Here is a 12,746-nt window from a genome sequence, read left to right as displayed (position 1 = left end):
TTCAGCCTTTCAAGCAGTTAAACCTGCAGGCCCACGACATTCTTGAAGTTAGAACTAATTCTTTTCATCCTTTTAGGCTTAAATCTAACTTACTCTATCTCCACATATTTCCGGGTGGGTATGTAACCCAGCTATCTTGTAACTCACTGTAGATACCAGGCTGGCTTCAAATTCACAGAGGTCATAGATTAAAGGTTTATGCAATCCCCTTTGTACCTGGCATGTCCATTTATGGGACAAAAAAGGTGGTGCTGGGGTTTACAAAGAATGAAATAAGAGTGTATGACAGGGGCTGCTGGAGAGGGGACCCAGAGGTTGAGAGCACTGGCTGCTCTTCCAAAGGCCTCAAGTTTGACTCCTAGGATCCACACTCCAGTCCCAGGGGATCTGACACATGCTCCTCTGTCCAGTGTGGCAGCAGGCATGCACATGGTACACAGACTTGCATGCAGGTAAAACATTTATATTAAATTTTAAAATGTTTAAACAGGAGTACATGACAGTGAATATTCAGCAACGGCTAACTCTTCCTCATGGGATAACAGAACTAGTAGGAAAATGGGTGGTGCTAATGCTAATGTATCCTCTAGCACAGTGGTTCTCAACCTGTGGGTCACAACCTTTGGTGTGGATGGGGGGGTGTCAAAGGACCCTTTCACCAGGGTCACCTAAGAGCATTGGAAAACACAGATATTTACGTTATGATTCATACAAGGAGCAAAATTACAGTTATGAAGAAGCAATAACTTTATGGTTGGGGGGTCACCACAAGATGAGGGACTGCATTAAAGGGTCACAGCCTCAGAAAGGCTGTGGCCCACTGCCAGAGCAGCCATGGAGTCTAAGAATGATGACTGCTGCATCTGTAGCCTGGCTCGGTGGTGCACAAGAGACCCTACAATCCCAGTCTGTGAAGCAAAGACAGAAGGATCTTGAGTTTAAAGCCAGCAAACACTACACATGGGACTGGTTGTTTTTCTTGGAGAAAAAAACAAAAGCTTTGACCAGGAGCTCAGTTTGTGGTTAGGCTCAAGTACGCAGTAAGCTTAGAAAACAACATTATCTGTTTGAGACTTTGTCTGAAAAATAAAATAAAAATAAAAATAAAACAAACCCACCTCAGGAAACCTAGATTCAGAGGCTTAGGTACCCGTGTCACTTACTGCTGTGATCCTTCTGCCTCTGCCTCTGCCTCCCAAGTGCTAGGACCATAGGCATGGACTACTGTGTCCAGCATCCCAGGCAGTTTTAAACACCGAGGCCTTCTGAGGTCCAGCTGGTCCCAGAAATTTACCGTTCTCATGACACAAGTACTTAATAGACGCTGGCTAGCACCATAACCAACATAGTTTGAATGCAGTGTTCGTCATCAAATTGTAAACGAGATACTTTATTTCAAATGCAAAGAAGGAAACATTTTTTACATCATGTAAGTTTGTCAAAGAATCATGAATAGATTTGTGCATCTCAGTGGAAGACTGAAATCTGCACTGGTGTATATAGAAGACAGGGGCTTGGGAAGGTCACCTTAGTCCTCCAGCCTGCTGGAGGACTCCAGCGTCTATCAGCACAGAGGCCACAACTCTCAGAAAATGCCCAGTTGTGTCCACAAAGAAAAGGGCCTTGGGTGGAGAGAAGGGAAGCAGAGGTGTCACTCCAAAGCCACCGTTCGCTTGCACTGTTGAGGAAGGAATGTGAGAACAGATGGGCTGGCTGGCTTGAATCACATCTTGGGGAAGCTGGCCAGGTTGGTAATGCCACAGGCATTGTTCTTATTCCGAGCCAAGAGAACATAGCCTTTGTTTCCCCAGCTTTCTCCCCAGCTGTAGAATCAATCAAGAAAAATAAAGTATCTTAATTTTTATATAGTCCTTAAAATGCTATATTTTGCTGGTGTGTGTGTGTGTGTGTGTGTGTGTGTGTGTGTGTGTGTGTGTATTAAGGTGGCTTTATTTTAAGGGGTTTACAGTCAAACCAGGTAGTGGTGACACAAGCCTTTAATCACAGCACTCTGAAGGTGGAGGCAGAGGCAGGTGGATCTCTGTGACTTTAAGGCCAACCTGGTCTACACATCAAGTTCCAGGATAGTCAGAACTACACTGAGAAACCCTGTCTCAAAAAATGAGCAAAAGTAAAAATAAAGTCAGGATGTGGAAAGAAGGCATGCCATCCAGGTTGGTTTTGTAACAGTCAGTGTTAATTGTCAACTTAACAGAATGTAGCATGGGTTGGAGATGGGCCTCTGGGAATTATCTCGATTGTTAACTGATATGGGAGAAGTATTCCCTGAACAGATCCTGCACTGTATAAATGGAGAAACCGAGAGAACATTAGCACGCACTCCTTGTATTCACTACTCTGCTCCTGATTACAGATGGGACGCCACAGTGGCTACAGGCTCTGGCTGCCCGGCTCTCCTTACCACTGTGGGCAGTACCCTGGAACTGTTAGAGGAAGCCTTCTCTTCCTCAGTTATTTTGTCAGAATATTTTATCACAGCAACAGAAGAAATGGAGACAGGTCTTAAAGATACTAGAGATTGCTTCTGACAAAGATGACAGGCAGAGGCAGATGTCTCTGCGTTTGAGGCCAGCTGGGCCTACATAGAGAGTTCCAGGACAGCCACAGCTACAAAGGGAGACCAGGGTGGGAGGGAGGCCAGGGTTGGTAGCACATGCTTTAACCCCAGCACTACCCAGGAGACAGAAGCAGAGGGAGAAGGAAGAAGGAGAGAGGAGGGAGGAGAGATGAAGAAAAGAAAAGCAGGATGTAAGGGGTGTGTGAGGCTGAGCCTGAGGGACGAGCAGCCTTTGGGCCCGTGGGAGTGCTGGGATGGTGGAAGGGGGTGACAAGGAAGACAGATGGGAAGTGCCATGTGGTATGACAATGTGACTCAAAACCAGGGTTTGTGACAGACAGAAGCGGGAGACAGATCTGGAGAGACGAAGTAAGACAAGGTTGAAGAGTTCAGGGCCACATGGAGCTCAAGGCTAGCCTAAGCTACAGGAGAGACGCCTAAGCTACAGGAGAGCCTGTCTCAAAAACTCAAAACCAATCAAACAAACAAAAACATCGGGTCAAATGAGACCGTCAGGAATGAACTGGTCTTTATGTCAACTAAGTCTGATGGGGCTGCGAGCAGCTGACAGAAGCATCTGCCCATTTGCTTGTGTGCTGCTAAGCATCTTGACCAAGAAGCGGCTGTCCAGCAAGTGCTTTGAGCACTACTGTCTCCCTGACACATGTTAGCTCCATAATATGAGCCTGGAAGGAATCCTGGGAAGCTGGAGGTGAAGTTTGCTGCTACAGCTGTGGTTAAACGGCAAAAGCAGTGCCTTGCTGTTACCTGTTTTTAATTATCCAGTACTTATTTCCCTTCTGGGTGCCATAGCCCACCACCAACACGGCATGGTTCACATTATCACGGTCGCAGTTTTCGTCATAGTACACACCTACAAAGCAAAACTGTGGATGAGGTTCTCTGCAGGGTGGGAGGGCCCCCATGTGACCCCCGTCTCAGGATTTACAGCTGAGACACCCTGCACTGCAGCGGCTGCCAGACTTAGCAGATGGAGTCTGACTGAAAACGAAGCACTCGATCGTCTCGGGGTCACACCCACACCTGAGAAGTGGGGGCTCTCACCTCTGCTGTAAAATTGGAAAGATGTCAAGCTTGCATCGATGGACACAGAGACGGGTCCTACCCGAGCCACTGCTCTCTTCAGGGCTTTCTCGTTCCCCACAGGGATCTCTCTGTACCCTCTGCACTTAGCTGCCTTTGCCGTGGCGTTATACATACAACTTTCATCCTGGAAAACAAGAACCAAAGGTGGAGTCAGAGAGAGTCAACTGGCAATGGGTTCGTAAAAAATCCAACCAATGTTAGAGGCAACCAACTGGTCTTTGGGTCTTAGCATCTTAGAACACTATGAAAAGAAGCTAGGTACCAGGATGTACACCTGTAATCCCAGCAATCAAGAGGCTGAGGCAGGAGGATTGCCATGAGGTCAAGGCCAGCCTGAGCTGCAGAGTACAATCCTGTCTTAAAAACAAAAAAAAAGTGTAAAACAAACAAACAAACAAAAAAACCCTCAAGTGGTTTCCTGTTTTCTTATTTTTTTTTTTCCGGAGCTGGGGACCGAACCCAGGGCCTTACGTGCTCTACCACTGAGTTAAATCCCCAACCCTCCTGTTTTTTAGAATTCACAAAAACCAACTCCAGAAGAAGACAATACTCTTTGTTTCTTTGTACATATGTATTTGTTTGTGTATTTTGTCTGTCTGTGTATGGGTGTGTGTGTGCACCAATGTGTGTATATGTACCTGTGTGTGTACACATTCTCTTGAAGGCTAGAAAAAAGCACTGGGTCCTGGGAGCTAGAATTACAGGTGGTTGTCAACTGCCTCGTGTGGTACTGGGAGTAGATTAACGTTGCCTGGAAGAGAAAGCAAGTACCCTTAACCACTGAGCCATCTCTCCAATTCCTTGTTATTGTCATCTTTTCTTTCTTTCTGAGACAGTATGTCATGTAGTCTAGGCTGGCCCTGAACCCACTACATAGCTATACATTGATGACACTGAATGCCTGGCCTTCCTGCCTCTGCCTCTGTCTGCTGGGATTACACACGCACCCCACTTCTCCCATCCTGAGAGACTATTTTCACTAATGTGGGACAGGGAAAGATAGTTGGTTTTTTTTTTTTTTCTTTTCTTTTCTTTTTTCAGAGCTGGGGACCGAACCCAGGGCCTTGTGCTTGGTAGGCAAGCGCTCTACCACTGAGCTAAATCCCCAACCCTGACCTGATAGCTGTTTTAAGATTTATTTATTTGGGGTTGGGGATTTAGCTCAGTGGTAGAGCGCTTGCCTAGCAAGTGCAAGGCCCTGGGTTCAGTCCCCAGCTCCGAAAAAAAAAAAAAAAAAAAAGAAAAAAGATTTATTTATTTTATGTATGAATATAGTGTAGCTATCTTCAGACACACCAGAAGAGGGCATCAGATCCCATTACAGATGGTTGTGAGCCACCATGTGGTTGCTGGGAATTGAACTCAGGACCTCTGGAAGAGCAGTCAGTGTTCTTAACCACTGAGCCATCTCTCCAGCCCCTAAAGATATTTAAAATAAGAGGTTTTTTGTTTTTTTAAAAAACACAAATTAGGGGCTGGGGATTTAGCTCAGTGGTAGAGCGCTTACCTAGGAAGCGCAAGGCCCTGGGTTCGGTCCCCAGCTCCGAAAAAAAGAACCAAAAAAAAAAAAAAAAACACACACACACACAAATTATCTCCTGCCTGTAGCGCGTGTAAGCTTCAGTGGGCAGGACGGTACGATCTGCCCTGAGGGAGAGTTTGCCAACACCAAACCCCGCTCAGGAGACGCCCTGGCTCTCTGTACATAACTCAGGGGTGCTAGACTGAGGCAGAGTCTCGGCTGGCTCAGAGACAGGATGAGCACATGACGTGACATGAGGAAACTGACCGCTAAGTAGTTTAGTTGTGACTCCAAGGCACGCGTGCTTTGCAGTCTCAAAGTATGGGATCTCATCAAGGTGGCAGCTCTTGCTGGAAATGTATTCTCCTGCACAGGACCTCAAACACCCTATGGTTGTATCTAAAAGAACACATTTCTAAATACCAACAGTGCTGCCAGCAGTGGATGGGACGGTCTAAGGTTACAGTGATTTACTGCCTTAATTTCTCAAAGTCCATTTTCTGCCCCATGACTCTGGTATTAGACTGCTCAGATCAACCAGACAGAGTGGTACATCGCTGCAATCTCAGCGTGATACAAGAGGAGTGCAGTCTGTAAGCCTTGGCATTGCATGGTCTCAAAAGAGAAGGGGGGTTGGGGAGAGAAAGGCACAAATGAAATAAAGGAATGGACTTAAAAGAAAATCAGGGCCTGGCATGTTGCGGACTTTGACCCCACCACTTAGAAGGGAGAGCAGCTGGATCTCTGTGAGTCCAGGCCAATCTGGACAATAATATCATGGGCGCACACACACACACACACACACACACACACACACACACACACACACGCATACCAGGACATAGAAACTATTTTTCAGCAAACAGTGTAGTGTTGGATAAATCATGTGAGCTGAGCTAGAAGGGCAGCCCTGACAAGTACCATTTCTTGCTGAGAACCCAGGTTTGGTTCCCAGCACCACACGGTATCTGTGACAACAGTTCCAGGGGATCGAATGTCCTTCTAACCTCTGGGGGCGCCAGGGAAACACATAATATATACATGCCAGGCAAAACCCTTATATACATAAAAAAATCTTCTAAAAAGACGTAAGCTGTCATTTGTTAAGTGAATTTGGTATTACTTTTCTCAAATCTATCCTTAAATTGTTGAGTGGGAAATATATTTAATAATGTCAGTAAATCAACAGGGAGCAGATTAGACTTTACTTAGAGGGTCTGTATTTTCTATTTTGGGTTTTGGTGTTTTATCCCATTCTCTGTTCAGAGAGGCTACATTCAGATTCCCCAGGTAGCTTAGGGTGACTGTGAACTCCTAATCCTCCCACCTCTACCTCCCATGTGCTGGAATTCCCGGCATCCACACTGGGCCTCATTATCAGTTTAGAAGAAGTACAGATGACCAGGGAAATACTGATGAAGATGTGACTGTGTGTCAGGGGATTTCTTACAGACGGCAGGCAGGAGTAGTTTCTGGCAACAGTTTGGCATTACATAGTGAATGTAAAGATACACACGCTTCCACACCCAGGTGACTATGTTGCAAAGTAATGTCCCCTGGATTCCATCTCACACGGGGGCATGGGAAGAAAGGCTGCGCAGATAAGCAGACCTGGGCATCCTGTTGGGGGTACTGGCAAGGTGGCTTAGCTGGTAAGACTTTAGCTAAATGAGCCTGATGACTAGAGTTTGGTCCTCAGGACCTAAAGGAGAGAGTCCACAGAGTTTTCTCTACTTCACACGCATGCTATGGTACAGCCCACCTGGACACACACGTACACCATTCATACAGTTACACACTAACAAACTTTATGAAATCTTAGTTTGGGTACGTATGGCAGTACGTGTGACATCTCCTTAAGTATTAGCGAGCAGCTGCCCTTTTAGGAAAACACACTGAGTGTACACTTTCACACTGCATTCTCACCACTGACTGAGTGCATACTTTCACACTACATTCTCACCACTGACTGAGTGCACACTTTCACACTGCATTTTCACCACTGAAACGTGCAGCTCCTCTCTCAAAGGTTCATATCACCAGGAATTCTTCATCACAGGGCTGAAGAGGTGGCTCAAAGTCTTCCAAGATGATGAGAATTTTGGCTTTCTACAGCAAATAATTCTATTAAGAAAGCAGGACAGGAAAAAAAAAAAAGAAGAAAGCAGGACAGAAAAAAAAAAAAAAAAAAAGAAAGCAGGACAGCCATGTCTGGAACCCAGGCCTGTGACCCCAGCACTTGGAAGTTGAGGTAAGATAAATTCAGGGTTGTTTTCAGCTACATAGTGAGTTCAAGGACAATATGGGCTACCTGAGACCTTCTCTCAAAAAAGGGGGGCAGCCTAGGATACCTAGCTGATTAGCTTGGGATACATAGTAAGATACTGTCTCAAATTAAAAGGAAAAGGGGGGGCAGGATACAGTAAGAGAAAACAGAACCATGTCAGGGGAAGACGCAGCATAGGGCTGCACACTGCGGTGGTCTCACCTGCCCCACATACGGGTAAGCGTCTTCAGAGTCAATGCCTCCATTCTGCTGCACATATTGGAAGGCAGTGGTCATATAGCCGCCTCCACAGCCATAGTTCTCAGACACACAGTCCACAAGATTCTGGGGACTCAGAGCTAAGAGTTTGCCAGTTTTCTTCTTGAGTTGGCCCTCCAGGGCACCCGCAGAGCTGAAAGCCCAACAGGAACCACACTGGCCCTGAGAAACATACAGAGGAACTGTCAGTCATCATCCTTCACAGAGGGTGTGTCTTTCTGTTACCCTGATAAGACTTCATGCACTTTATGATGTCAGGCACAAGTGCTCTTTGTTGTAAAGCCCAGTTACTGTCCCTGCTGATGAAAATTGTGACCACTGACTCCTTTAACTGACGTATAGTGGGGACTTTACAGTACAGCTCTGGAGACAGTCCTTCTAAACTCTAACCCTGACTTGGCCTCAGTCTCCTCACCTTTAAAATGAGAGTAAGTTGGACTTGGTGGTACATACATGTAACTCCATCACTTAAGTGGTGGAGGCAACAGAACGGAGACCAAAAACTCAGTCATAAACTAAGTTGGAGGCCAACCTGGGCAAGAGACCTTGCCTCAAAAGAACAAGAAAGTGAGTGATACTAAAGTTAATGAGATTCCTGTGTGCCCCGAGAGACTCCATTCACATGAGAACTGCAGACGCGACTTACGCACAGCAATCTCTCAGAAAGTGCGGCTACCATTAGCGTTTGCTCTCCTGGATTGCAGACCTTTCTCTTTCTGAGATTCTACTTCTTAAGAATGAGAATTTCTCCCCCCCAGGAGCTGGGCCAGAAGATGGCGGCCGCCTTGGAGCTGAGGCTTCTAGAGAAGAGTCTGGGACTGAAGCCGGGGAATAAGTACAGCACTCAGGGCGAATGACAGGTTCCAGTCCTACAGTCAAACAATGGCCCCAGTCTAATGAGATTGAGCACCATTGCAACCCATCTGGTCAAGCAAGCCAACAGGGAGCACTTGCTGGGGAGCACTGCAGAAGAAAAGGCACTAGTTCAGCAGTGGTTAGAGTTCAGGATCACTCGAGTAGATGGACACACCACAAAGAAGACACCAGACTCTGCTGAAGGATCTCAACTCCTATCTGGAAGACAAAATCTACCTTGCAGGACATAACACTACCCTGGCGGACATCCTCCTGTACTACGGGTTCCACCGCTTTATAGTTGATGACAGTTCAAGAAAAGGAGAAATATCTTAATGTGTCTCGCTGGTTTTGCCACATTCAACATTACCCAGACATCAGGCAGCATCTGTCTAGTGTTGTCTTCATCAAGAACAGACTCTATGCCAACTCCCACTAGGAGCCCCGCTGGGCAGTGGCAAAATAGAAGTGAAGTGGAAAGTGTTCTGGACCATGGTACTAATGTGAACTGATATGACGTCATTGTCCCTTGTGAAAGTGCAAGCTCAAGTCTGAGTGTTTTACTTGTCCCTTAGTTGAGGCTTTGTAATGTTTAATGTAAAAGTTCAGCTGTTATCCAAACAAATCACGATCGAATTACAAATCTTGCTTTTTATGAGCAAAGTTGATTTTAATAACAGTTGCAAATCAATGGCTCAACTTTAAAAAAACATTGCTGTTGGTGTCATATCTGGCTGTTCATTTTTTCATGTTTTTAAAATTCATTTTTCTCTTAGATATTTATTGTAGTTTATTTACTAAAACCTATGACAAATTATGTTGAGGAATCAGAAAGGGAAGATAGATATATTTGTTCTCAAAATATTTATGTGAGCTAGTAAATGTGGTTTTAAAAATCAAAAAAAGGGGTTGGGGATTTAGCTCAGTGGTAGAGCGCTTGCCTAGGAAGCGCAAGGCCCTGGATTCGGTCCCCAGCTCCGAAAAAAAGAACCCCCCCCAAAAAAAATCAAAATCAAAAAAAAAAAAAAAGAATGAGAATTTCTTGAGGATCAGGGAAGCACCTTAGATCTTAAATCTTTAGCCCACAGCTTAGTGTAAAAATGTTAAAGTAGAAAAAAACCATAAATATACAAAATAGGTAGTGAATTAATACCGATAAATTAATTCATTATAGAATGTGCTATATTCTTGTAGCATGAGATATACCACAGTTCAGGTCAATTCCTGCCCCCAATTCCTGCACACAAGAAAGCACCTGGTTTTTGACTGGAGTAACATAGCCTTTCTTTCGATAGTCGATGGAGTCTGGGACTCTGCCTTCCCACTCTGGGGTATAGAGAGTGTCATTACTGAAGGAACGCGAAGGTGGCACTCTGAGTCCAGTCATCTTCTGAACCACTTCTTCGCTGGTCTGAGACAGAGGAGGACATCAAGTATGAGCAGGGACCAGTGTAAAGACAGTGGGTGGGCCCGGGCTGAGAGGCAGCTCACCATGTCTCCCAGGTGATTCATGGCCAGCTCATACGTATGGGCACCAAGAGAGGCCTCAAGATTATGGACAGAAATTTTCTTCAGGTTTTTTTCCCAAATTAAACGCCGAGAGATTTCATCCACCTACATAGGATAGTCGATAAATTTGTAGACTGTGGTTATACAGGTAGTTTTAGAAGAAACCATGTAACAAACCAGAAAACATTTACAATCTAACTGGGGAACTATAGACACTTAAAGAATACAAAACCATATGTAAAGCTCTAGAGAGACCAAAGAATAATGCATTACTATGAGAAGCATTTCCTAAAAGAGCGATCCCCACATACACACCACACAGCCCAATCTATGGTACCAGGTATTGGACCATCGACCCATTCCTCAGCTCCTCTCCAGCTAATACATGTGTAAAGCAGATAGAAGAACTGAAGCACAGAGGTTAAAGCTAGCTGCAGTTAGAGGATGAGGACTGCTCCCTTGGGGTAAAGCACTGAAGTGTCACTGAAGGGAATCTTGATGCTAAAGTGTCATCCTGCATCCCAGCCTGCTGGTGCTCCCCTTGCAGGCCCTGGGCACCTTGCTGTTGTACTGCTTCCCGTGGGTCTTCTTCCACAGCTCCCACTGCGTGTCCAGCGTTTCCTCCGGGGATAGAGCAAAGCTCACCACGGGTAGCAGCAAAAACTTGAACACCCACATCCTGGTGAAAGGAATAATTAGGGGAGATTTCCACTGGCAGAAATTCACAGGTTGGCTTTGGATGTGCAAAGGTGGCAGGCAGGTTATCGGGAAAGTGGCTTTTAGCTATTTAAAAGCTATAAAAATAAATTTTCTACCAGAAAATTGTGTACACACACACACACACACACACACACACAATCCTAAGGGATTCATAAACCTAAAAGTACACTACATACACACACAGACACATAAACACACACTTTCTTCATTTTAGAGCTGGCCTTGAGCTCATTATGTTGACCAAGATGGCTTTGAATTTAAAGTTCTACCCCGCTCCCCACTGTGCCAGGATTAAAAGTGTGAGCCACTATGCCCAAGAATCCCTTCTTTTGAACTATGAGACAGGGACACTTGGCTATATGTGGAAAGCAGGGAATCACAGGCCATTCTCACGTAAAGCAGTGACAGACAGAAGTTGGGGTGCTGGATCATCTGCCTTCAATCACTGTAACTCCGGGATGCTCCACCAACACTGCACATACTTTACTCAACCACAGCGGGTAGAAGTCACTGGGAAAGGCTCGTCAGCTCTCTTCCCCGGTGTCCCCGTTAGGGTACACATGAACAGAATAAGCACAATGATGGTTACAGAGCCAGAGTTCTAGCTACAATGCGCTTCATGCTTTGCCTGCACCCAGATCTTGCTAGGAGAGGACAGGACCATTTTGAGAGTACTTATCTATACTTTGTTCACTGTCCCTACATTTGCCCTATCCACTTCCCTTTCCACCTCCTCTCCTTTAGGCAGGAAACTGCTCTAATTTTAACCAGATGTCACGGGTAAGTCGCTTTTCTTTTTTGTTTTTTTTTTTGTTTTTTTTTCTTTCCAAACAGCGACGTGGCTGCTTTACAGGGGAAAGCCTCAGGCGCTATGGAGATGGAGGATGGAAGGACAATATTCCGTAACGACCAAGTTCACAGCTCACGGCTCGCCAGGCATTTGCTCTGGCTCCATTAATTTCTTGTGTTGGCTTAATTGCAAGTTCTTAAGTTTAGAAACTATTTCCCATCACCACCACAGCATATGACTTGGGCAACACTGACTACATTTTTATGACTTTTGCAAAGCAAGAGACTATTCAGCAGAACATTTAGTAACTGGAGTGTTACAGGCATGGAGGCGGTTGTTAATTATTCTTCTTCCCCGGGAGTCCGCTAACTCTTAAACAGAACTCAGAAAGAGCCCGCTCTTGAGAAAGGCTTACAGAATCCTCTTCCTTTGCTTTTACCGACAGCCACATATTCGTTCTCATACAGACTCCTGGAGATTTCCAGACACATTTTGTTTAGCCAGAAAAGGACTATAGGCTATGCTGTTATTCAGGGAACTTAAATAATTTTGTCCCCAGCTCACAATATCCTTTCTCTTCTTAACATAAGGTTAACTGATAGGAACGAGACACTAAAGGACCCAGAAGTTAAAAATGTTACCTGCTGTTGAGAATCTGTTGTCTATGCTCTTTTCAGACAAGAAGTGTGGCTACTGTAATGGTAGACTAAGGGTGCTGGATTTATTCTGTAAGGATTGCGGAAGTCGACTCCAGCAGTGGCTGGAAAATCTGGATAAGAAAGGGAGTCAGAGATAGGATGAAAAGGGAGGTGGGAGTTAGGGAGGAAGGAACATGAGCACAGTGTGTGTGTACAGGATCATGTGCCAATGTGGACGCTGCTCAGTGTTCAGTTTCATCTGACTGTCCTTGGGGGCAACAGTAAGACAGCACATTATTCAGACTGAGACTTTGGGGGGGAGGGCAGGAAAGAACACAGTCCCAGATGACTCTATCCTTCCTCAAAACGTCTTACTGACAGTTTCCATCTTTTCAACCCTTCTAGTCATGACCCACCTCCTTATCCTGAACCGTTTTCAACGTTGCGTCAGATCCTCTTCTGAGATGATGGGGGGTGGGGAA

The 12,746-nt window shown here is 45.4% G+C and overlaps 1 protein-coding gene and 1 pseudogene across 1 annotated transcript; one reads left to right on the top strand and one right to left on the bottom strand.

The window, feature by feature from the left end:
- Nucleotides 1-1,369: 1,369 nt before the first annotated feature.
- Ctsk (cathepsin K) lies at nucleotides 1,370-12,339 on the bottom strand. The gene is made up of 8 exons (NM_031560.2): nucleotides 12,268-12,339; nucleotides 10,675-10,795; nucleotides 10,099-10,221; nucleotides 9,863-10,018; nucleotides 7,696-7,914; nucleotides 3,644-3,809; nucleotides 3,347-3,452; nucleotides 1,370-1,823 (listed from the first exon to the last, which is right to left on the bottom strand). Exons 2-8 carry the CDS (start codon nucleotides 10,792-10,794, stop codon nucleotides 1,724-1,726), a joined length of 990 nt encoding a protein of 329 aa, NP_113748.1. The 5' UTR covers nucleotide 10,795; nucleotides 12,268-12,339; the 3' UTR covers nucleotides 1,370-1,723.
- Nucleotides 8,456-9,072, top strand: Eef1e1-ps1 (eukaryotic translation elongation factor 1 epsilon 1, pseudogene 1; annotated as a pseudogene).
- Nucleotides 12,340-12,746: the final 407 nt, after the last annotated feature.

Source organism: Rattus norvegicus, chromosome 2 (assembly GCF_021556685.1).
Source record: "Rattus norvegicus strain SHRSP/BbbUtx chromosome 2, alternate assembly SHRSP_T2T, whole genome shotgun sequence".
Taxonomy (NCBI): Eukaryota; Metazoa; Chordata; class Mammalia; order Rodentia; family Muridae; genus Rattus; species Rattus norvegicus.
Note: the sequence above shows the minus strand (reverse complement) of the source record. Positions and strands in the feature narration are given on the sequence as shown.